Source organism: Papio anubis, chromosome 12 (assembly GCF_008728515.1).
Source record: "Papio anubis isolate 15944 chromosome 12, Panubis1.0, whole genome shotgun sequence".
Taxonomy (NCBI): domain Eukaryota; kingdom Metazoa; phylum Chordata; class Mammalia; order Primates; family Cercopithecidae; genus Papio; species Papio anubis.
This window is the reverse complement of record NC_044987.1, coordinates 65,813,516-65,836,772: the sequence shown is the minus strand read 5'-3', so window position 1 is coordinate 65,836,772 and position 23,257 is coordinate 65,813,516. Positions and strand designations below refer to the sequence as shown.

Genomic DNA, 23,257 nt, shown 5'->3' with positions numbered 1-23,257 from the left:
GATTCTATAATTATAATTTCAAAGGTAGAGCAGTTTTGAGAGATAGCAAGCCCAAGTGTAGCCATGGGACTGGTTTGCTTCAGTGAAGTGAAGGTAATGCTCCTTGGGTTTAATGAGATGAAGAAATGGAAGGTTAGGGTGTTGAATGGGTCTTTTACCTAGATAATTTGATCATCTAGGTCAAATGATCGCAGGAATTGGGATGGAGAGAAAAGTGAAGTGCCGTAATCTTCAGCGTGGGAATATGATCTATAGGTTAATGGATGTCAGTGGCCTGTAGGACAACAGCAAGAGTAGAGGGATCTATCTAAAAAGTATTGAGGTCAGAACAAGGGATTTTACATGAGTATAGGATTAATGGTTTTAGAAGTTAAAATGACACTGCTGACACCATCTTCCATATGGATTTTTTGGGGAAAAAAATACTTAGGAAGACTGGAAGGGAACTGAATCCTCAGGGTTTTAACTCTCATTGAAAATCTTCTTGTAATGACCCCAATTCGAAGCAGTAAACTCACACCTTGTGGGCTTTGAGTTACCATTAGAAAGAAGCAAAGGTCTGTTTCCATTTTATCCACCTGAGCCCACTAAACAAGATGCAAGATTCCTCCGTGGCTCTTGGAACAAAGTTGATTTCCTTGAAAACCTTGGGAACCCGTAATAAACAGGACCCCAGCTGGTTTTAGATCTCCTGGGAAGCTACTTAAAACTGGAAACTGATTTGAATAAAAGGATCCTGATCTTGCAAAAGCTCTACTCTGTTCATAAATGTAGTCCTAAAATGAACACAAAATTGATAATATGGAGACATAGAGGATAAAGGAGGAAAAAATTTTTTCACTGCAATATTTCAAGGCAGATCACTTTTATATTAAGTCTCCATATTGTAAATGCAGAAACCTAGGCTCTGAGAGGTTATTTTGCTGATATCATATAGCTTGGAAGAACCCCGGTCTGTGGGTCTCTAGAGCCTACTCACTTGTGGTGATTCCCAGGGGACCAAGCTCAGGATGCAGGTGGGGAGCACTGGGCTTACTCAGCACTTGACTGGCCAGAGGGGAGAATCCGAGTGGCAGCACCACCCTTGCCTAGCATTCAGGACCACCCACGCAAGGGAGGAGCCAGCACCGTCACTAGTTACTAGGCAGAGGGTTAGTGGTGGTGGACTGTAGGGTTCATGTGATCTGTCACATGACAGCAGATCTGCGGAAGGGCAGAATGGGACTCCAAGCCTGGTGAGAAATTGAGAGGGCTGGGGAGAAAGGGATCACGTTGAGGGGAGCACATATTGGGAGGGTGGGAACACAAGGACAATGTAGCTCCCACTGAAACCCACCTGCTGCCCTTACAGCCTCCTAGGGCTCTTTGCCCTCATCCTCTCTGGCAAATGCAGTTACAGCCCGGAGCCCGACCAGCGGAGAACGTGAGTTGACTTAGCACAGACCACCCCCTTCCCCATACCCTGTTCTGCCTCTCACTGTCCTGGTCCTAGCTTCTCTCACCCCCATGCCAGCTCCTAGTACACACTCCATAGTTTCATCTCTAGGTTCCTAGGCTCAGTCCCCTATCATTCACCTCATGTGATCTGTATCTGCTCCTAGGATCCTACCCAAGGTCTCAGCTCCTAATCTGGAACCTTCCACGACCAATATTTTCCATCTCTACCCTAACCAAAGCCATGTCCCTGACCCCTGACCCTACAGGCTGCCCCCAGGCTGGGTGTCCCTGGGCCGTGCGGACCCTGAGGAAGAGCTGAGTCTCACCTTTGCCCTGAGACAGCAGAACCTGGAAAGACTCTCGGAGCTGGTGCAGGCTGTGTCGGATCCCAACTCTCCTCAATACGGTGCCTTTTGGGACTGAGGACAGGATGTGGGATGCAGTGGAGGGACACAGGGCTGGGTTGGGCATGGGATGGTGATCATGTCAGGGCCTGACAAGACACTTGTGTTCCTCAGGCTAGAAACCTAAAAGGGGATGTGGCTCAGCATATAGGCTTTATGATCAAATATGAACTCAAATTCTGACTCTGCTACTTACTAGCTACCAGGCAAACGGGAAAATAGCATCTAGTACAACTTAAGTTCCTTCCCCTACCCTCGAATCCATTCTAATTTCTTCTGTTCACATACTAAGGCTGCCAGTTCTAACTCCCAAAGAGCCTTTGGATTAGTTTACTTCTTGCTGTCCTTTGTTACTACCAACTCACTCATTTATTCCCACTCCTGGACTACTGCCCAGCTCCCCAGCTGATCTGCAGTCTCCTCCCTCCACCCCACCCCTCACTGTACTCCCCCACTCTGCTTCAAAAGTCTCTCCAACAGTCAGAATGGATTGGTTCCTTCTCCTGGTTAAAGCCCTTCACAGCAGGGGGAGTGTGCACATGTGAACTGCAGAGGCTGGGGACAGGGCAGTGTGACACTAGTATGCATGGCAGGAAACAGTGACTCACCATCGTGTTAAGCTTAAAATCAACAAGTATGCAAATTTGAGCTAAACTGGATAACTAGTGCCAAAAGATTTGAAAACATTTACTGGACATAAGCTTAAAATTAAAATGGAAAATTTATATGTATTAATCTCATTGATTTTCATGATCATGGCAATACATGCTGTGGTGCGACATTTGCAACTTACTGGCCTTTAGGGTAAATCCATATTCTTGGCCATGGCATTTCAAGTCTCTCCAGCCTTTTCTTCTTCTGCTCCCCAAGTACACCCTACACCTGCACGCACAACCCTCCTTTACCCTGATCCAGGCTTTGGGAAGTCCTGATGTCTCATAGTCAAGGTCCAAAACGGGGAGTTTGGGAAAGCAATGAATGAGGGCAAGTGCCTCTTCTGAATCCCTGCAGGAAAATACTTGACCCTAGAGAATGTGGCTGATCTGGTGAGGCCATCCCCACTGACCCTCCACACGGTGCAAAAATGGCTTTTGGCAGCCGGAGCCCAGAAGTGCCATTCTGTGATCACACAGGACTTTTTGACTTGCTGGCTAAGCATCCGGTGAGAGGAAATGATTTCTCCATGGAAGGCACCAGTCATCCCCTCAGTGAGATGGATGGGAGGGAGTTGAGAGCTTGCTGGGGCTTGTGGGTGGGAGCTGATGCATGGGGAGACAGTGACTGACTGCCCAGGGATGCTCAGAGGCAGCTTCTTCTGTTCTGTTTTGAGCTTTCTGACCTCTGTTTTCTGACCTCCAGGCAAGCAGAGCTGCTACTCCCTGGGGCTGAGTTTCATCACTATGTGGGAGGACCTACAGAGACCCATGTTGTAAGGTCCCCACGTCCCTACCAGCTTCCACAGGCCTTGGCCCCCCATGTGGACTTTGGTAACACCTATGGGGTGAATGGGGATTGGGGCAGACAGATCCAGGGGCTGGGGAAGTTTAGATGCCTTTGGAGACTGAGGGTAGGGTGAGTAGTAAGGTGGGCATTACAGTCTATAAGATCTCCTCAAGCCTGACTTATCCCTACAGTGGGGGGACTGCACCGTTTTCCCCCAACATCATCCCTGAGGCAACGTCCTGAGCCGCAGGTGACAGGGACTGTAGGCCTGCATTTGGGGGTGACCCCCTCTGTGATCCGTAAGCGATATAACTTGACCTCACAAGACGTGGGTTCTGGCACCAGCAATAACAGCCAAGCCTGTGCCCAGGTGAGCCAAGCAAAGAGCCCCAGGGTCCTCAGAGCCTCCACACAGTGTCCTCAGTGCCTTGCCACACTGGGACTCACCCTCAGACCCACGACCTCTGCTCTGACTCCCTCCATAGTTCCTGGAGCAGTATTTCCATGACTCAGACCTGGCTCAGTTCATGCGCCTCTTCGGTGGCAACTTTGCACATCAGGCATCAGTAACCCGTGTGGTTGGACAACAGGGCCGGGGCCGGGCCGGGATTGAGGCCAGTCTAGATGTGCAGTACCTGATGAGTGCTGGCGCCAACATCTCCACCTGGGTCTACAGTAGCCCTGGTACTGCCAAGAGGACTGGACGGTGGGGAAGAGGGTGGGAGATGGGTATTGATCCCTGCCCCCTCAAGGGAATGCTGTAAGCTGGAGAGAGATCCTGACAACCCCCAATGACTATCTTTGTGCCCATCCCTCAAACAAAAATAATAATCCAGGCCGGCATGAGGGACAGGAGCCCTTCCTGCAGTGGCTCATGCTGCTCAGTAACGAGTCAGCCCTGCCACATGTGCATACTGTGAGCTATGGAGATGAGGAGGACTCCCTCAGCAGTGCCTACATCCAGCGGGTCAACACGGAGCTCATGAAGGCTGCTGCTCGGGGTCTCACCCTGCTCTTCGCCTCAGGTGACCTCCTACCCTAAACTTAGACAACGCTTCCACCCCTGCAACCTGGGAGCTTTGACCCCACAGTGACCCCTGAGCCTGGTCTCTGACTCATAATCTGAACTTAGACCTTCCAACAGGGACCACTGACCTAACCTCTACACTCTGACCTCCTGCAGTAACAGCTGACACATAAATTTCCTCTCTGACATCTGAACCCACATACTAAGCCCTGACCAATTAATATGAGTGCTACACTTGGTCTCTCTTAGGTGACAGTGGGGCCGGGTGTTGGTCTGTCTCTGGAAGACACCAGTTCCGCCCTACCTTCCCTGCCTCCAGGTAAGTACTCTAGCCTACCACTCAAGTATAACCACCACCTTTCACTTGTGATCTCATGATGTAGAACCTTTGTCTTGACCCCACCATGTGCTCCTGTGGTTCAGCCTTAAGCTTTGCCTGCCCTGGTTGCTGCACTCCTATCTCTTCTTCCTGTAGGTCTCAGGCCCCAAATCTCTTGTGTGGGATACAGCTCCCATTGTTCCTTTTCCTCAGTCCCCAGGCATTTTAGTGGAAGATTTGATGGATGTTCTGTAGAGAAACGTGTGCACAGTCACCTCGGACCATGCCTTGAAGGCTCAAAATCTCTTAGTCAATCCTATGTAGATGCTTCCCCATAGAGTCTAGTTCCTCCAGCAAGATCTGGGCTATACTCACCCCTCCCCACATATCTTGGAGGTCCCCTTGGGTCCACTACTATCTGAATGCTGTCTTCTCCCCTCAGCCCCTATGTCACCACAGTGGGAGGCACATCCTTCCAGGAACCTTTCCTCATCACAAATGAAATTGTTGACTATATCAGTGGTGGTGGCTTCAGCAATGTGTTCCCACGGCCTTCATACCAGGTACATGTGTTTATGTGCATAGATGCAGGGTAAGAGTGAGGATGGGGGATCCTCAGTTCAGCTGACTGCTGGGCAGGCCACATGTCAATACTCACTCAAAAATGCCTTTCAGGAGGAAGCTGTAGCCAAGTTCCTGAGCTCTAGCCCCCACCTTCCACCATCCAGTTACTTCAATGCCAGTGGCCGTGCCTACCCAGATGTGGCTGCACTTTCTGATGGCTACTGGGTGGTCAGCAACAGAGTGCCCATTCCATGGGTGTCCGGAACCTCGGTGAGAATCAGCCCATCTCCAAACTCTCACTCAGGAACTACCCTTACCCCCTAACACCTTGAGTACCTTGCATCCAGAACCCCTGACTCCTTAGAGATGTCTGATACTTTAAAGCATCACCATCAAAAAGTCCAGTCACTCTGAACCCCTGACCTTTACTTGCACCTTCACTCTTGCAGGCCTCTACTCCAGTGTTTGGGGGGCTCCTATCCTTGATCAATGAGCACAGAATCCTCAGTGGCCGCCCCCCTCTTGGCTTTCTCAACCCAAGGCTCTACCAGCAGCATGGGGCAGGACTCTTTGATGTGAGTGTGGAAGGGAAGGGTGTGGACATTTTCATACAACTATGGGGAGTACTAAGGGGGACTTGGGGGCAGTTGGGGTGGTATGGAACAGCCTCTGAAATATGAATACAGGATGAGGAGGTATACTCTTTAAGTATTGGTACTAGCAGGCCCAGATCTGATGCCAGCCTCCTCCCTAGGTAACCCATGGCTGCCATGCATCCTGTCTGGATGAAGAGGTGGAGGGCCAGGGTTTCTGCTCTGGCCCTGGCTGGGATCCTGTAACAGGCTGGGGAACACCCAACTTCCCAGCTTTGCTGAAGACTCTACTCAACCCCTGACATTTTCCTATCAGGAGAGATGGCTTGTCCCCTGCCCTGAAGCTGGCAGTTCAGTCCCTTATTCTGCCCTATTGGAAGCCCTGCTGAACCCTCAACTATTGACTGCTGCAGACAGCTTATCTGCCTAACCCTGAAATGCTATGAGCTTGACTTGACTCCCAACCCTACCATGCTCCATCATACTCAGGTCTCCCTACTCCTGCCTTAGATTCCTCAATAAGATGCTATAACTAGCATTTTTTTGAATGCATCTCCCTCTGCATCTCATCTTTCTCTTTTCAATCAGGCTTTTCCAAAGGGTTGTGTACAGACTCTGCACTACTTCACTTCATATTTACTGCCCAATTCACTGCAAGGAGACCTCTACTCTCACCTTTTACCCTTTCCTACCCTGACATCCAGAAACAATGGCCTGCAGTGCATACTTCTCAATCTTTGCTTTATGGCCTTTCCATCATAGTTGCCCACTCCCTCTCCTTACTTAGCTTCCATGGCTTAACTTCTCTGACCACTCTTGTCTTCCTCCCTCATCAGCTTCTGCTACTTCATGGAATGCTGACCTTCATTGCTCCATTTGTAGGTTTTTGCTCTTCTCAGTTTACTCATTGTCCCCTGGAACAAATCACTGACATCTACAACCATTACCATCTCACTAAATAAGACTTTCTATCCAATAGTGATTGATACCTCAAATGTAAGATGTGTGATATTCAACATTTCATCTTCCACCTTCCCAAACCCAAACAATTCCATCTCTGGTTTCTTCTTGGTAAATGATGCTATGCTTTTTCCAACCAAGCCAGAATCTGTGTCATCTTTCCACCGCATCTTCAATCAACAAGTCCTCAATCAACAAGTCCTAATGACTGCACCTCGTACCTCTTAAATATCTTTATCAGTCCACAAGTCCTTCCAATGATATTTCCCAAGTATATCTAGAACTTATCCACTTATATCCCCACTGCTACTACATTAGTTTAGGGCGACATTCTCTTGAAAAGTACAGTGTCCTTACTTTCGGCCAATCCCCAAATCATCTTCCAGAGTAAAATGCAAATCCCATCAGGCCACTTGGATGAAAACCCTTCAAGGATTACTGGATAGAGTTCAGGCTTTTTATTTTCTTCCCCCAATCATAGCTCACAAACCTTCCTTGCTATTTGTTCCTAAGTAACAAATCATTTTTCCTCCTCCCTCCCCAAACCCCAAGGAACTCTCACTCTTGCTCAAGCTGTTCTGTCCCCTTAATACCACCCCTGATACAAACTGCCTGGTTAATTTCCAGAATTCTTACAAGATTCAGCTCAGAAGTCACCTTCTCTCGTGAATGTTTTGATTCCCTGAGGCTACTTCATTTTGGTATGGCTGAAAAATCCTAGATTTTCTAAACAAAACCTGTTTGAATCTTGGTTCTGATATGGACTGGGAGAGAGACTGGGTCAAGCAAGTTTATCTCCCTGAGGCTGTTTCCTCGTCTGTTAAGTGGGAATATTACCTGCCTTTCATAATCACCAGGGAATAAAGTGGAATAATGTTGATAAGAGTACTTGGCACCTGGAAGTAGGTGGCAGATGTTAATGCCCTTCCTCCCTTGCACTGCGACCCCTGTGTCTACCTCTAGTATTGTAACGACCACATAGTATTGAAATAGCCACTTTACTTGTCTGGCTTCCTTTCCAAGACCGTTGGTGCCTAGAGGACTAGAATCGTGTTCTATTTAACTTTGTATTCCCAGGTCCTAGCTCAGGAGTTGGCAAATAAGAATTAAATATCTGCTACATTGAAAACCTCACGCCTTTCACTCGTTGTGATTTTTGCATACGTTGTTGACTTAGGCTGAAACCCCTCCTCCTCCTACAGCAGCACTGTGGGCCGCCCCACTGCTGCCCCCACCTCTCGGGGCAGTTGGTGGAGAAGGGCGGGGGGCTTTCCAAATCCACTATGAATCCTTACAAGGCTGAATAAGGGAACTTGAAAGGATGCAGACAGGCAGGCAACCCGTAGTCGAGGGATGTAGGGCCCATAAACCTCGAAGCAAGGTCTTGAGCGTCAGACAGAATGAGGTGTCCCAGAGCGGCGGAAGAGTCCCGGACGCACGCTGCTTCTAGTCTCGACGGAATCGCCACCGAGCACCGCAGAGGCTAGGGCGGAATGGCGACGGCAGCGCAGTTCGCCAAGGCTTGGTCTCCGCCCTTCAGCCTATTTCCTCTAACCCGCAGACCCACTACCGGAGGAGGCAGGGAGCGGGCTGGAGAGCACTAACAGTGACAGGCGGGGCGAGTCGAGGGCGCGTGACGTCACCCCGGGGTGTGCGCGGCGCGAGCGGAAGCGGAAGCGGCTCTGTTCGCCGCCTCTCCCACCGGCCCGATGAGCTGCAGCGGCTCCGGCGCGGACCCCGAGGCGGCGCCGGCTTCCGCCGCCTCGGCCCCGGGCCCGGCGCCCCCGGTCTCGGCTCCCGCCGCGCTGCCCGCCAGCACCGCTGCGGAGAACAAGGCCAGCCCCGCGGGGACAGCAGGGGGGCCTGGGGCTGGAGCAGCTGCTGGGGGCACGGGACCCTTGGCGGCGCGGGCCGGGGAGCCAGCTGAGCGGCGTGGGGCGGGTGAGGGCCTGACGGGTGAGGGCGAGGGAAGCGTCTGGGACTGGGCCCCGCGGCGGGTGAGGGCAGAGGGTATAGACAGACCTCGCTGGGGCCCTGCGCCTCCCACCTCTGTGTCTCATTTTGCTGGTTCTCCTCCAGCTCCGGTGTCGGCGGGTGGCGCGGCGCCCCCAGAAGGGGCCATGTCTAACGGGATTTACGTACTGCCGAGCGCGGCCAACGGAGACGTGAAGCCGGTGGTGTCCAGCACGCCGTTGGTGGACTTCTTGATGCAGCTGGAGGATTACACGCCTACGGTGGGCTTCCGCCCGAATAAGGCCACCTAGCCTGCTGTCACAACTTTCAGCCACATCTCCGTGCTTTTCAGCACCCTCTGATGTTTGCTTCCGTAGTCGCTCTTGTTTTTGCCCTCTGCTCACCCAAATCGTGAGCTTCCTGATAACCAGGTCTATCCGACATTTCCCTCACCCTCATCCCACTCTGCTGACAGTTCTCTTAATTGATTTCTTAGATCCCAGATGCAGTGACTGGTTACTACCTGAACCGTGCTGGCTTTGAGGCCTCAGACCCACGCATGTGAGTAAACCCAGGGCAGGTTAGTTTTGGGTGCTTGTGCAGTGTGTTGTCCATCTCCTTCTCATGTAAGTTTTTTCTCTCTAGAATTCGGCTCATCTCCCTAGCTGCCCAGAAATTCATCTCAGATATTGCCAATGATGCCCTACAGCACTGCAAAATGAAGGGCACAGCCTCCGGCAGCTCCCGGAGCAAGAGCAAGGTGTGAGGGGAGGCTCATTGAATCACTAATTACCTTGCACAACAGTGGAAGCTTATCCTGCCACCCCTTTGGGGAAACTGAATCCTAGGGGAGGTGTAAAACTTACTCAGGGTCACCCATCTGGGATTGAAGTGTGGGATTCCTGTGCTCAGTTGGTGCTCTTCCCTCTTCCCTCAGGACCGCAAGTATACTTTAACCATGGAGGACTTGACCCCTGCCCTCAGCGAGTATGGCATCAATGTGAAGAAGCCGCACTACTTCACCTGAGCCACCCAACCTAAATGTACTTGTCTGTCCCCATGTCCCCACACCAGCCTGTTTTCATAATAAACTTTATTGTGACAGGCGGGGCTGATCCCTCCCATGTTGGGAGACACCATGTGGCAAGTGACAAAGCTCTGAGCCCGCCCCTTTTGGGGCCACAGTGGTAGGGATGGGGGAAGGGGATGGACCCCATGGCTGGGGTAGTACCATGACTGGAGGCAGGGGAGGCAACCAGAGGTCTGCTGCTTTGGGGAGGTGCATTCCCCCAACCATGTCCTGACACCTCTGGAGTTCAGGCAAGGACCTTCCGGTCCTACTTGTCCTGCATCTTCTCCAGGATAGGCACAATCATGTCAAATTTGGGTCGCTTTGCAGGGTCTTCGTTCATGCAGATCTTCATGAGCTTACACACATGAGGGGAAATACCTGGTGGGATGGTAGGCCGAAGGCCTTCCAATGCCACCTGTGAATACAAGAAAAAACTGAGCCTCACAATTTGAGTCTGTCATGTAGAGAGAAGCCACTGGCCCCTGGGACAGGATAACTGTATATCCGAACAAATATGAGAGGAGCCCAGGCCCACTACAGTTATTTACACCATAACCAACCACTCCCCCAACACAAATGTATGCTGTTCTGCTCTCACCTTCATTCCAATCTCCATATTGGAAAGATCAGCAAAGGGTACCTCCCGTGTCACCAGTTCCCACAGAAGCACTGCAAAACTCCACATGTCTGCTGAGCGTCTGTTTGTGTCTTCAGGCTTCTTCTGCAGAGCTAGAGGGATAGGGCTTGTCTGTTCTGGCCCCCTGGCCTTTCCTGTCTCTGCCCCCTTCCACTACTTCTGAGGTGATCCTTTTTCACCTCCCAACATGATGACTTCACCCACCTTCAGGGGCTACCCAGGCAGGTGCATACATGCGACCAGGACATTGGAAAGAGAACTTGACATCAGCCATGCTAATTCGGGCAGTCATGTCCTCATCAATCTGAGGAAGAGAAAACAGAAGGAGGTAAGTCATAGATAGGCAAAGGACTTTTGGGGCCTGGGCCAGGAGTGAGCTTGTGGCCTCACCATTACACTACGGCTATTGAGCGCATGTCGTGGGATGAGGGGCTCTAGTGTGTGTAGGAAGGCCATGCCCCTTGCCATGTCCAAAGCAAACTTCACAGCCTGGCTCTGGTCTACGACGAAATCTGAGAGGAAGCAAAAGTTCAAATAGTTCAGAGAGGCTCATGCACCCTCTCTCCCATTTCCTCCCCAAGAAAATTCAACATCTCTACTCACTGGTGCCTTCATGTAGTACATTGTAGAGGGATCCATATGGCATCCAGTGTGTGATGAGAGTAGGATGAGGAGCAGGTGGAGACTGACAGGCACCTAGCACTGGAAGCACATTTGGATGCGAGAAAATCCTGGAAGAAGGAGGGAGTGGTTGAAGCAGAGTATAAAAGATCTCTTTCAGTGCTATTCAGGGTTCCCTGGAACTAGCAGCTTCCAGGTTACGCCTTGCACTACCTGAGCCGGGGACACTCTTCATTGAAGTCCCTGCTCTTCCTTGTACTCCAGTCTCGAACCTTCAGCACCTTCACGACAATGTCATTGCCCTGCCAGCGGCCCTTCCATAGCTGAAGAACAGATAGAGGTTAGGAGGCTTTTACTGTTGCTACCACTTCCTTGCCCTCTAACTGGAGGAAAAACTTAAACCAGGTAAAAAGCAGGTAATTTACAGGGGTTTAGTGAGGGAAGGGCAAGAAGGGCAGGGGTCACCTCTCCAGAGTGATTCTCGTTGAGCTTCGTCAGGAAGTTAAGCTGTTTGAAGTCAATGCCAGAGTGTTTGTTCAGGGTTCCATTTCCTAAGAGTGTGGGCAGGTCAGGTACCCAGCTTCACCCTAACCCAGCCCCAAGAGGCCAGGATTATCTCCTTTTACAACCCTTCTTCCCACAGTGGTGACTCACGGGGCCGAGTGCGGGTGGTCCCCTTCCAGAATGTGTCCTTGTATGGAATACGGTTGAGATTCTGGCCCATCTTCTCTGCCCGCTCTAGGGAAGAAAACCAACGTGAGCTGTGGTACAGAGGGAGAAGACAGGTGGGAAGGGACAAGAGACAAGCTAGGGGGTGGGGAGATGGACCTCGGAGAAGCTCTCTCAGGGGTGCCTTGGCTTTGTCCACAGGCATCTCTCCATACTTGTTGCAGATGCTGACAAGGGCCCCATTTGCCACCAGGTCCTGGAATGAAAAGGCCATTATGATGAGAGCCACTGCTGCCTCGCTGGCAGTCAATGAACCAACCATGAATGCACAAATGTAGTTCTTAATCCTGTGAGTGTCACACAATAGTACTGGCAGAATGGGTTGAGGGTTCCAAAATCTCCCACCCAGGCTGACTTTACTTCCTACCCATCTCAGGACTTGAGGGCTGAGTACTCACCTCTGCCACTTGGTCTTGTCCCCAAAAACAGGCATAGTGCAGGGGCACATTCCCATGTTCATTCACTGCATTGATGTCTGCTTTGTACTGCAATAGCTGGACCCCATGGCCAGACAAAAAGAAGAGGCAGAAGGTACAGTCAGCCTCAAATGAGATACTGGTGTCAGGGCACGGGAAAAGGGGGAAGAGTACACATACTTTCTGCTGTATGTTACAGTGCCTGTGACTGACCCTCATGGCATGTATGTGATGTGGATGACGAAAGGGTTTGTACGTACCTTCTGTACAATATCACGGTGTCCATGACTGGCTGCCAGATGCAGGGGGGTGTCATCCCCACGGTTCATTACATTGATCCGTGCCCCCCGCATGATCAACATCTCAACCACAGCAGAGCGGCCCTCTCGGCAGGCCCAGTGCAAGGGGGAGAAGCCATGATCGTCCCTTTGAGGAAGGGGCAATGGTCATTGAGCTGGAGGTGGGATGGGGCAAAGGTTTTGATTCCTGAAAAACTGATAATTACATACTCTCTGGGAAGGCTTACCTCTCTAGGACTTTGATTCTCATTCATGCCAGCAACTCCCAAAACTGTCCATTTTGGACCTTCCCCTGAACTTCAAACCAAACCGACCACCTACATACCTCAACGACCTCTATAAAAAATTTTGTTATCTTCACCATATCCCACATCTCATTTCATTAGGTGGTAGCGCTCTTCCCCTGGTTTCTCCTGCACCCCTTCTGCAACATCTATTGGTTCTTTCTGTTTTCCACCACATCTTATATATCCCCCTACTTCAGCACTTGTCGCACTGGATTGTAAAAATCTGTTAGTGGACTGTCTTGTCTGTTAGATTTTAAGTTTTGTGAGGGAATGGATTGACAGCAGCTTTTCGGTGCATGTTAGTGGGGAAGAAGGGTGTCTTGGACAAGGCAGGCCACAACTTATAAGAGAGGGAACAAACTTACTATTTGGCTCTGGTACTGAAACTAACATCTAAAAATGGAATGGAATTTAAATGATGTTTTGGAAGGGTTTATATTGAAAAGGAGAAATCCTTTTGACTACTGATGAGGGAGATAACAAACCACCATGCAAAGCAGGATTCCCCTACTTAGCAATCCTGTGCACAGAAAACAGAAGAAAATGAGAATGGCTGTTTTGGGATGAAAACGATACCTTATTTTTTTCTTTTCCAAGAGATATGTATTTTATAAAGTAAAATAAGTATACAAACAAAACAAAACAATTGGTTTGGAGCTGAGCCTGCCTGACAGCCTGGGGCCATAAAAGGAAATTCCCTCTAGTTCGGGGCTGCAGATTCAAGGGGTGGAGCAGGGGGCGGTCCGTGGTCTGGGCCAGCAGCCTCCGGATGCCTTAGTGCTGTGGTCACTTCCTGTGTGCGACTCTAGGCAAGGCCTGGAGCTGATCAGGGGTCTGGCCATCCAGATGCCCCTACAGCTGAAGGGGTTGGGGGTGTGGCCTTTTACTTAATCATTTTCCTCCACAACTTGCTGGCATCTGCTAACACAGAAATAGCCAAAAGCTTTCCCTAGAGGTGGGATATCCCCAGGAAGCATTACACCCACTGTTTATCAGCTGGTCTTGCCTCCTAGACCTTTAATTTGTGCCCTGACTTATCAGCTTCCAGTACTGGGCAGGCCAAACTCTGGGGGCAAAAGTATGGGCACAAGGGTTCTGTTCACTATCAAGCTGCCTGCCACCTCAGGGCCTGGACTTTTATCTCAAGGAATCCTGCTAGGAATTAACCCCATCTTCATATCCAGCATACAGCCAACTTAGGCCCCCATACTTTACCCCTCAAACCAGCACCACAACCATCCAGTTTCATTAATGCCACCCCTTTTCCTTCTGGCAACATCTTCCTAGAGTCTTCCTAGATGCTAGGTCAACTGGACAACTGCCTAAGCCTGTATTTCCTCACCAACAAAATAGTAACAGTGCTTACTGTCTTTATCAGGGTACCCTTTGAGAATTATGTGAAAAATGGAACAAATGACTTTGCAAAGTATTAAAGATAAATAGTGTAGAACCTAATGGGAACCAGTGAAGTCTAGACTAAGATGACAGGTGATCCTGACTTGTCAAACCTAAAAACTAAACTCTATCAATCTTAAAAAATAAAGAATTTGAATCTGCCACCCTGAGTCACCACCACTACTGCTCTTCTTGCCTTCCTATCTCAGCCAACCTTGTAGAACTGGTCTACATTCCCTTTCACTATTTGCTTACCTCTCAACTTTTCTTTTTTTTTTTCTTTTTTGGGACAGTCTTGCTCTGTGGCCCAGGCTGGAGTGCAGTGGCACGATCTTGGCTCACTGCAGCCTCTGCTTCCAGGTTCAAGAGATTCTCCTGGCTTAGCCTCCCAAGTAGCTGGGATTACAGGCGCACACCACCACACCTAGCTAATTTTTGTATTTTTAGTAGAGACAGGGTTTCAATATGTTGGTCAGGCTGGTCTCGAACTCCTGACCTTGTGATCCACCCGCCTCGGCCTCCCAAAGTGCTGGGATTACAGGCATGAGCCACCGCAACTGGTCTACTTTTCAATCTGCCACAAATCTGCTGTCTTGAGAGCAGAGATTATGTCAGATTCTGGACTCTAGCACCCAGCACAGAAGGTGTTCATCATAGTCTCTTAAATGAAGGAACCCAGTGTAGTCTGATTTCTTCACCCATTATTCTGAAACAATACTCACAGATCATCAAATACATCCTAACTGCACATTGAGGGGAACAACAGACGCTGGGGCCTACCAGAGTGGGGTGGATAGGAAGAGGGAGAGGATCAGGAAAAACAACTAATGGGTACTATGGCTTAATACCTGGGTGATGAAATGATCTGTACAACAAATCTCCATGACACGAGTTTATCCATATAACAAACCTGCACATGTACCCCTGAACTTAAAAAAAAAATCCCAATTGTAAATTCAATGGCTACTTTAAAATATTAATGTTCTTTGATCTCTCAGTAGCCTGAACTGCTGTTGACCACCTCCCCTTCATTAAAACATTCTCTAAGCTTTACTGACACATTTTCCTATTTCTTTTTCAACTTACAGCTGCTCCTTTTCAGTCGTGCAGGCTTCCTGTCTCCTGACCTCTTGCCTTCCACTCTCCTGAGACATTCTCCTTCACACCCATGGCTTCAAGTATCATCTATATGCTGATAGCTCTCAAATCTGTATCTCCAAGTCAGATTCCTCTCCTGAATTGCAAATCTGCGTAACCAACAACACACTCAACATTTCTACCTTGCTGCATTGTCACCTTAACTTTAACACGTCCAAAATAGAATGCCTCATCCTCCAGTTTTCTCCATCTCAGTAAAAACAGCCACCATCTATCCAAGTTCCCAAGCCAGAACCCTGGTCCTCATCTTTGCCCTTACTCACTCCCCACCAAGTTCCACAATTCTTTGTCCTAAAGACTTCTGGAATTTGATCACTTCTCTTTTTCACTCACCCTAATTCTAGTCCAAGACATCATTACTTCTACGATGAACTAGGCAACTGCCTCCTTTCCACCTGCTCTTCACAAAGCATCCAAAATGATACTGAAAAATGGACAATCTCATTATGTCACTACACAGCTTTAAAACCTTGCTTTTAAAATAAAGACCTTCTTATAGCCTAAATATGCTTGCATGATCTGGCTGATCTTTGCAGACCTCTACAGTCTTATGTCCTGTTCTTCTCCTCTTGTACCCAATGCTCCGACCCACAGAGATCATCTATCCTCCAGCTATATGGAACTCCAGACAATTTCCTGTTCTCTCTGCTCTGTGCCTTGCCTCCTAGCCTTTGCCCATGCAGTTTACTGAGGCTGGAAAGCTCTCTGCAGCCTCTGCCTGTGAAACTCTCATTCAGCAGGTAAGATTCAGCTCAAACTGCCTCCTCTGTGAAGACTCTCTGCCCCCCACAGGCTGTGCTTAGCACTCATTACACTGGCTAGCAAAGGCAGCCGCCCCCACCAGACATGAGCACTCCACTCCACGTAGCCAAGAGATATCTAGCCTTCCTCTCATCCACCAACCGCTTCAGCTCACCCCTGGTTGAGATCGTTCTCCGTGTTGTCCAGCCACAGGCGAACGGCGACTGCGTTGCCCTCCCGGCACTGAGTGAAAATGTCGTCCATAGCAGCGTCCCGGCGCCGAGTCCCCTGGATTAGGGTAGCCTGAGGACTGTGGGGTGATCCAGGGAAGGAGGATGAACCCCAAGCTTTATCCTCCACAGGAGAGAAGTGTTTGTGTTGGGGGTAAGGGGCCTGAGCTGCGTCCCCGGCTATTGGGGGTCTGTGAAGGAGTTTGTGGCTGCGGGATGATGCCCGGCTGTGTCCTCTAGGCGCGAGGTAAAGGGGGGTCAGGGGAGGCAGGTAGTGTCTCCTAAGAGGTAGTGTCTCCTGAACGGATGTCCGAGAGTAGGCAACTAGACCCTATCCGCGAATAGAGTTGGGGGAAGTGGGGAGGTTCAGGATCCGTATACGCTGGGGGAGGGGACTGGGGGTCCTCCCCAGGGTTGGCTCCGTTCCTTACTTGGAACTCAGGAGAAGTGAGGGGTGACAGGTTGGCAGGACCCCTAGTCGTGGGCAGGGGGCGCGGGTCCTCTCGCACTCACCGGGACTCGGGCTGCAGGCTCCTTCTCCGGGGAACTCCCGTCCGGCCGCGCCCGCAGCCCGACGCCGGCCCCGCCCCGCCCCTGGTGCTCTTGGGCAGCGCGGGCCTCCGTCCTTCCCCTCCCACCGCCTCCGTGCCCTTCTAGCCGCGGCTGGCTGAACTCGATGGTTCGCTGCGCTGCGCCGGCCGCTCTAGCAACCCCTGGCTGTCACGCTTTGGTTTCCGGCTCCGTTCCGGCGGGTCTGAGCGCTGCGACTCCCAGAGAAGAACTCTGAGGCACGTGGAGAAGATCGGGGACTCCGCGACCTTGCCCTCCGGTCCCTCATGTTCGAAGAGCCTGAGTGGGCCTCGGCGGCCCCAGTAGCCGCGGGCCTTGGGCCCGTAATCTCACGACCTCCTCCTGCGGCCGCCTTGCAAAACAAAGTGAGTGACCCTCAGAGGCGATGGGAGCTGTTTCAGGCCGCGAAGCAGACGCTGGTGGATCCCAGCGCTGTGTGTATTGCAGGGAGGGACACCTGTGGCACCGTTGAGGGCGAGTCCTGATCTAAAGATCCGAGAATTTCCAAAAGAAACTGACGTTGGGTCAGAGAGAGTTGTTGAGTAGAAGCTGGGGAAGCGAAGAGGGTTCTTCAGACAGGGAAAAGTACGTACAAGGGCCCTGGGGCAAGACAGCATGTTCTGTTAGAGTCACACACACAAGTGATCCTTGTGGTTGGAATACAGAGTAAATGAGAAGGGATGCTGTTCAAGTTCAAGAGGTAGATTAGAAGTTTTGCATATATTAGAATAGAAGCCAATGAAAGGTTTTAAGCAATGGAATTATTTCTTCAGATTTGTATTTTGAAAGGGTCATTGGTTACAGTGTGGAGGATGGATTGGAGAAAGTAAGAGTTGTCAGTATCATTGTTCAAGGGAGGGTGTGGGAAACTTAGAATCAAGGTAAGTGCCTGGCCTAGGATTACCCAGTAGAACTGCAACACAGAATCAGCCTTCTCGACAGTACACCTTCTCCTTTGAGCCTCTCAGATGTGAGGGCCGTACTTCCTCAGGCTTTTCTTAGGCTTCAGTCTGCCTCCAACTTGGAATCGACCTACTTTGTTTCCTCTTTTTTCATCCCCTAGCCCCATTACCATTGTCCAAGCTGCTGGCCTCTCTGCAATTTCTCCCCTTCCGTTTTTTTTCTACACTGCAGCTAGAGACATGTTAAATATTTAATATACGTGTGTGATCATGTACCTCCTGTTCAGAAACCTCCTTACCTCTTTTGGGAATGTATCAACTGGAGGCAAAAGCTCAAGGTGAAGGGTTGGAACTCCTGGTCTCTGGCCTTGGTCTTGTTGCTTGTGGCCTTAGCACTTTCCTTTGGGAAAACCTCTATTAACTCATTTACACATTGAAGAAAGTGGGATAGGTGGTTTCTCTGCTCTCCAGCTTCCCAGAAGTTGGGGTGGTGACGTGAAAGTTCTTCTGGGTTCTGGCAGGCTTGACTGGGAAGAATTCAGCTGCTTCTGCTAGTGTGAATCAGGTCAACATCTCTCCCTTCTTATTCTCCAGGCCTCATCCATTCTCTTTAGGCCCACTGTCACCCCTTGTTTTCCCCCAGGGCTCCAAGTGCCACCAGCTCTTGGCCACATTACGGGCCCTAGAGGCAGCATCTCTTTCCCAGCATCCCCCCAGCCTACCTAGCAGTGACTCTGAGGAGGACGAGGAGGAAAGGAAGAAGAAATGCCCCCAAAAGGCATCGTTTGCCAGTGCCTCTGTTGAAGTAGGGAAAAAAGGGAAGAAGAAATGTGAAAAACAGGGCCCACCTTGCAGTGACTCTGAGGAAGAAGTGGAAAGGAAGAAGAAATGCCACAAACAGGCTCTTGTTGGCAGTGACTCTGCTGAAAAAGAGAAAAGAAAGAGGAAGTGCCAGAAACATGCCCCTATAAATTCAGCCCAGCACCGGGATGGTGTTGACCAAACAGGTACCATTGGATGTGTATATGTCTGTGTGTCGGGGGCGGGGGTAGGGAGTAGGTCAACTGATTCTACATACAGCAGAGGTTATTGACTGCCATTAGGATTGAGGTTAATGGTGTACTCAGGCAATAAGAAGTACTTTTATGCAGGCCACAGTCACTGTTTCAAAGACAGAGGTATGGCTGGGATGACTTGCCATGACCTGAATGTAAGAGATTTTGCCTCAGGTGCACCTTCCCATCTCCCTCCCTGCAGGTCCCAAAGCCTGGAAGGGTACTACTACAAATGATCCACCGAAGCAAAGCCCTGGGTCCATTTCCCCTAAACCCCCTCGTACATTAAGCCGCAAGCAGTGGCGGAACCGGCAAAAGAACAAAAGAAGACATAAGAACAAGTTTCGGCCACCTCAGGTGCCAGGCCAGGCTCCAGCTGAGGCCCCCACAGAGAAGACAGAGGTGCCTCCTGTTTCCAGGACAGACAGCCATGAGGCTCGGGCAGCGGATTTGCGAGCCCGCATGGCACAGCGGCTGGATGGCGCCCGATTTCGTTACCTCAATGAACAGCTGTACTCAGGGCCCAGCAGTGCTGCACAGCATCTCTTCCAGGAAGACCCTGAGGCTTTTCTTGTCTACCACCGCGGCTTCCAGAGCCAGGTGAAGAAGTGGCCACTGCAGCCAGTGGACAGCATCGCCAGGGATCTTCGCCAGCGGTGAATGGGGGTCAGGCACTGTGAGAAGCCATGTGGTGGGTCAGTAATAGGCTCAGATCAGACCAATATGTGACCCTTGCCTTCCACTCTCAGGCCTGCATCCCTAGTGGTGGCTGACTTCGGCTGTGGAGATTGCCGCTTGGCTTCAAGTATCCGGAACCCTGTGCATTGCTTTGACTTGGCTTCTCTGGATCCTCGGGTCACTGTGTGTGACATGGCCCAGGTAAACTTATATGTTATCTGGCTTGTGCTCTAGGCCCAACCTCCATATGCTAATCTCTAACCCTTCCTTCCCCTTTCCCATCCTGGTGTCTCAGTGCTGGCTTTCTTCTTCTGCACTGTGTGTCATATACAAGACTGTCACTCTCCACAGGTTCCTCTGGAGGATGAGTCTGTGGATGTGGCTGTGTTTTGCCTTTCACTGATGGGAACCAACATCAGGGACTTCTTAGAGGAGGCAAATCGAGTACTGAAGCCAGGGTAAGAGCCCCCAGGACACAGATGTATGTATGTATGTGTGCATGCATGGGTCTGTGCATTTACACAGAACTTTCTGTCCTTCTCAGGGGTCTCCTGAAAGTGGCTGAGGTCAGCAGCCGCTTTGAGGATGTTCGGACCTTTCTTCGGGCTGTGACCAAGCTGGGCTTCAAGATTGTCTCCAAGGTGAGGGCCCCAAGAAGTCTGTACCTGTTTTTGTCTCATGTGGCCCTTTTCAGGATACTGGTGTTCAGGAAGGAGGCTTCATGCACAGGAACAGACATTTTGCTCCCCAATGGAGGTGGGAGCCCTGGGAAGCTTTCTGAGCAGAGGCAGTACATAGAGGGAGGTGTTTTAAGGAGTTGGGATGAGGATTTGGTTCTCACTGGGTCTTTTCTGCCCCTAGGACCTGACCAACAGCCATTTCTTCCTGTTTGATTTCCAGAAGACTGGGCCCCCTCAGGTAGGACCCAAGGCTCAACTTTCAGGCCTGAAGCTTCATCCATGTCTCTACAAGCGCAGGTGACCTCTGGATCTTCCTTGAAAGGGGAGGCAGAGCTCAAACTCCAGGCTCACAACTGTGAAGACTATTTCCAGCCTGGCTATAAGCCAAGACCTGGTTCCTGGTGGACCCCGAGGACAAAGTGTGATAAAACCTCTGACTCAGCCGGGCACGTTGGCTCATGCCTGTAATCCCAGCACTTTGGGAGGCCAAGGCAGGCGGATCACGAGGTCGGGAGATCAAGACCATCCTCCTGGGTAACACGGTGAAACCCCGTCTCTACTGAAAATAACAAAAAATTAGCCGGGCTTGGTGGCGGGCGCCTGTAGTCCCAACTATTTGGGACGCTGAGGCAGGAGAATGGCGTGAACCTGGGAAGCAGAGCTTGCAGTGAGCTGAGATTGAGCCACTGCACTCCAGCCTGGGCGACAGAGCGAGACTTTGTCTCAAAAAAAAAAAAAAAAAAAAAAACCTCTCAGACTTGCTGTACTGAAGCCTTCTTGGTTATAATATGCATAAAGTCACTGGGGCTAGCTAAATGATAAAGAGTTTATTGTGAGAACATGGGGATATCTGTCTGTTTCATGACACTTTAGGTGTCATGAAAATTAGATGGTTTGGAATTCAAGGCATCTTTAGGTTTGGCTTCTCTTTCCAAGTAAGAAGCCACATGGCCTTTCTGTCCTGCTATCTCCACTCTGCTGTCATCTGATCTGTCTACAGATCAGCTTCCTCTGCTCACTCATAGTTTCTGCTCCTTCAGCTTCAGTTTGCCCAGGCCTTTAAGGTTGCAGACAGGCAGCTGTTGCTGCTTGACTCTGAGGCAACTGGTAGTCCGCCAACATCCTGGCTCAACACGTCAGTCTGAGCCACTAACTTGAGACTGTTTGGATGTCCCTGTACTGAGCATTTCTAGTGGTTTATCTTTCCCCTCTCCCCTCATCTCCATCTTTGGAACCATATAGCATCAAGGCACTCCCAACACGTATTATCCTGTGGGACTTTGGAATGTTTATGGCTGAGAGCACGGATTTTTGGAATCAGGTAGACCTGGATTTAATTCCTGGCCTGCTACCTAGAGGCACTTAAAGTCATTTAATCTCTGTGTATCACATTCCTCATTTGGAAAATGGTAGAATTTCTATCTTGCAAGGTGGTTGTGTGGATTAACTGGGGAAATTTGTAGCCAGGGCTGGGAACATAGAAGGTGCTCAGTAAACTAGCTATGACTATTATATGTTGTAAGCCTTATTGTTTTTTGAAGATGTTCCCTAGGCTAGTTGGAGGCTGAGGGGTAAAGAATGGATTTGTTGACTAAGGAAGCCTCTGGGAGAGGCTAGGCCTTTCAGCAGGCTTACTTCATAGGCTATTTAATGACTCTTAATAGATTCTGAGCTTCTGTCCTTGGAGGGGTAGTGAGGGAGCTGGGTCTCTGTTCGTAAACAACTTGTTGGTGCCGTGTGGGGTTCGGGGCATTGGGCTGTTCATTGGTGGAAGAGTCTGTCCATTGTTTCTGCCTTGCAGTGGACTCAGATCAGCATGTCCTGGGAAAGCTAAAGGCAAGGTGCTGAGGGAAGGTGAGTTTGAATGATAGATTCTAGGCCTCCCTGAGAAGATATCTGCCATGTGTCTAGGTGTAAAGATATGGCCTCTTGTACTTGCTTCCAGGAATACCTGACAGCACCCATCGGGAGATCATAGGTTCTATGGCCCTAAAGCCAGTTGAATGCCTTTAATAAGGGGATGGAGGTTTTGAAACAGGCTGTAGGCCAGAGGGCATGTTTGGAGGCTGGGCTGTGAATCATTAAACAGGCACTGCACAGTGCCTCTACACATACTGTTCTTTCTGCTGAATACTCATCTGACTGGCAATTTGCTCACCTTTCCAAATAACCTAGTTGTTTCCTATTCTACTCCCAAAGCAAAATCAATTCTTCATCTGTACTCTCAAAGTACTATGTGAAGAGTGCTACTTCAGCTTCTAAATATTGCATTGTGATTCGTTTGTGCATTTGGCTGTAGTTTTCTCAAGCCGTATTTATCTTTATATTCCCAAAGCTTGTCATTTGAGATATAGCCAGTGTACTTATTCACCTAGGGAGAGATAAGGAATGACAGGGTCCAGCTGAGTGGGATGGATGAGAACAGGGGTGTTATAGAAACCCAGGTTCTAGGGCACAAGATGAGGGCACTGTTGACTAGTCATGATGGAAGAAGTAGGCAGACAGGAGAACTTCATTAGGTAGAATTGGTGGGATGCCGAGGATGGTAAGAGAGGAATCTGAAGTAAGTTCCAGGGTTCTGGCTTGAGCAACTGTGGGTAGGCTGGTGATGCCATTCAGAGTGTTGGATTTCAAGAAGTGGGACATGCGTGAGATCTGTACTAGGGGTCTGGGAATCGGCAGCCTAGACGTGGTAATTAAAGTCAGAATAGATGAGATATTCAGGGTAAGACAATAAGAAGAGAAAATGGCTCAGAATAAAACTGAGGAACCTGTCATGGATGGATAAAGGAAAATGAACCAGTAAAGGTGATGGAAGAGGAGAAGGTTCACCCAGAGATGTAGGAGTAAAACCAGGAGAGTTATTGTTATTATTTTTTTTAAGATAGAGTCTTGCTCTGTGGCCCAGGCTAGAATGCGGTGGCATGATCTTGGGTCACTGAAACCTCTGCCTCCTGGTTCAAGCAATTCTCCTGCCTCAGCGTCCCGAGTAGCTGGGAATACAGGCTGAAGTCACCATGCCCAGCTAATTTTTGTATTTTTAGTAAAGACGGGGTTTCACCATGTTGGCCAGGCTGGTCTCGAACT

The 23,257-nt window shown here is 50.0% G+C and overlaps 4 protein-coding genes across 11 annotated transcripts in view; 3 read left to right on the top strand and 1 right to left on the bottom strand.

The window, feature by feature from the left end:
• The first annotated feature begins 1,143 nt into the window (after positions 1-1,143).
• TPP1 (tripeptidyl peptidase 1) lies at positions 1,144-7,876 on the top strand. The gene is made up of 13 exons (XM_003910282.5): positions 1,144-1,235; positions 1,352-1,423; positions 1,704-1,843; positions 2,853-3,003; positions 3,201-3,328; positions 3,476-3,654; positions 3,770-3,968; positions 4,121-4,309; positions 4,561-4,630; positions 5,073-5,193; positions 5,306-5,464; positions 5,644-5,769; positions 5,949-7,876. The coding sequence occupies exons 1-13, from the start codon at positions 1,192-1,194 to the stop codon at positions 6,087-6,089; spliced, it is 1,719 nt and encodes a 572-aa protein (XP_003910331.1). The 5' UTR covers positions 1,144-1,191; the 3' UTR covers positions 6,090-7,876.
• A 105-nt stretch (positions 7,877-7,981) lies between these two features.
• Positions 7,982-9,834, top strand: TAF10 (TATA-box binding protein associated factor 10). Of its 3 annotated transcripts, none has more exons than XM_003910284.4 (5): positions 7,982-8,688; positions 8,827-8,981; positions 9,197-9,261; positions 9,346-9,460; positions 9,638-9,834. In XM_003910284.4, exons 1-5 carry the CDS (start codon positions 8,457-8,459, stop codon positions 9,725-9,727), a joined length of 657 nt encoding a protein of 218 aa, XP_003910333.1. In that variant the 5' UTR covers positions 7,982-8,456; the 3' UTR covers positions 9,728-9,834. The 3 variants fall into 3 exon arrangements, with proteins under 3 accessions (XP_003910333.1, XP_009184971.1, XP_021781874.1); XM_009186707.3 differs by having other exon boundaries at positions 7,982-8,703; positions 9,638-9,807; XM_021926182.2 differs by having other exon boundaries at positions 7,982-8,981; positions 9,638-9,807.
• Positions 9,776-16,906, bottom strand: ILK (integrin linked kinase). Of its 4 annotated transcripts, none has more exons than XM_021926177.2 (13): positions 16,799-16,906; positions 16,231-16,365; positions 12,436-12,601; positions 12,158-12,253; positions 11,859-11,955; positions 11,685-11,768; positions 11,496-11,581; positions 11,244-11,353; positions 11,013-11,140; positions 10,800-10,921; positions 10,614-10,713; positions 10,371-10,501; positions 9,779-10,187 (listed from the first exon to the last, which is right to left on the bottom strand). In XM_021926177.2, the coding sequence occupies exons 2-13, from the start codon at positions 16,317-16,319 to the stop codon at positions 10,038-10,040; spliced, it is 1,359 nt and encodes a 452-aa protein (XP_021781869.1). In that variant the 5' UTR covers positions 16,320-16,365; positions 16,799-16,906; the 3' UTR covers positions 9,779-10,037. The 4 variants fall into 4 exon arrangements, with proteins under 4 accessions (XP_021781868.1, XP_021781871.1, XP_021781869.1 ...); XM_021926178.2 differs by having other exon boundaries at positions 16,717-16,821; XM_021926176.1 differs by having other exon boundaries at positions 9,776-10,187; positions 11,685-11,955.
• A 69-nt stretch (positions 16,907-16,975) lies between these two features.
• The window catches only part of RRP8 (ribosomal RNA processing 8), a 29,295-nt gene continuing 23,013 nt past the window's right edge, over positions 16,976-23,257 (top strand). The window contains exons 1-7 of one of the 3 annotated variants that reach the window (XR_004177467.1): positions 16,976-17,220; positions 18,401-18,764; positions 19,015-19,468; positions 19,562-19,691; positions 19,842-19,948; positions 20,035-20,131; positions 20,352-20,704. Coding sequence is in view for 2 of the 3 variants with exons in the window: in XM_031653264.1 (XP_031509124.1) it covers positions 17,122-17,220; positions 18,401-18,764; positions 19,015-19,468; positions 19,562-19,691; positions 19,842-19,948; positions 20,035-20,131; positions 20,352-20,471 (1,371 nt within the window). In the remaining variant the exon portion in view is untranslated. Of the gene's footprint in view, positions 17,221-18,400; positions 18,765-19,014; positions 19,469-19,561; positions 19,692-19,841; positions 19,949-20,034; positions 20,132-20,351; positions 20,716-23,257 lie in introns of those variants that run through there. The other 2 variants (XM_021926174.2, XM_031653264.1) reach the window with 2 other exon arrangements.

Excerpts from the sequence above, each read along its gene's own strand:
- TPP1 (XM_003910282.5), top strand. The coding sequence starts at position 1,192 with ATGACAGCAGATCTGCGGAAGGGCAGAATGGGACTCCAAGCCTG. Across the intron at positions 4,310-4,560 it reads CACCCTGCTCTTCGCCTCAG|GTGACAGTGGGGCCGGGTGT; the intron begins GTGACCTCCTAC and ends GGTCTCTCTTAG. Across the intron at positions 5,770-5,948 it reads ATGGGGCAGGACTCTTTGAT|GTAACCCATGGCTGCCATGC; the intron begins GTGAGTGTGGAA and ends CCTCCTCCCTAG.
- TAF10 (XM_021926182.2), top strand. The coding sequence starts at position 8,457 with ATGAGCTGCAGCGGCTCCGGCGCGGACCCCGAGGCGGCGCCGGCTTCC. Across the intron at positions 8,982-9,196 it reads TGGAGGATTACACGCCTACG|ATCCCAGATGCAGTGACTGG; the intron begins GTGGGCTTCCGC and ends TTGATTTCTTAG. Across the intron at positions 9,461-9,637 it reads GCTCCCGGAGCAAGAGCAAG|GACCGCAAGTATACTTTAAC; the intron begins GTGTGAGGGGAG and ends CTCTTCCCTCAG.
- ILK (XM_021926176.1), bottom strand. The coding sequence starts at position 16,319 with ATGGACGACATTTTCACTCAGTGCCGGGAGGGCAACGCAGTCGCCGTT. Across the intron at positions 12,602-16,230 it reads GAGAACGATCTCAACCAGGG|GGACGATCATGGCTTCTCCC; the intron begins GTGAGCTGAAGC and ends CCTTCCTCAAAG. Across the intron at positions 11,354-11,495 it reads ACGAGAATCACTCTGGAGAG|CTATGGAAGGGCCGCTGGCA; the intron begins GTGACCCCTGCC and ends TCTGTTCTTCAG.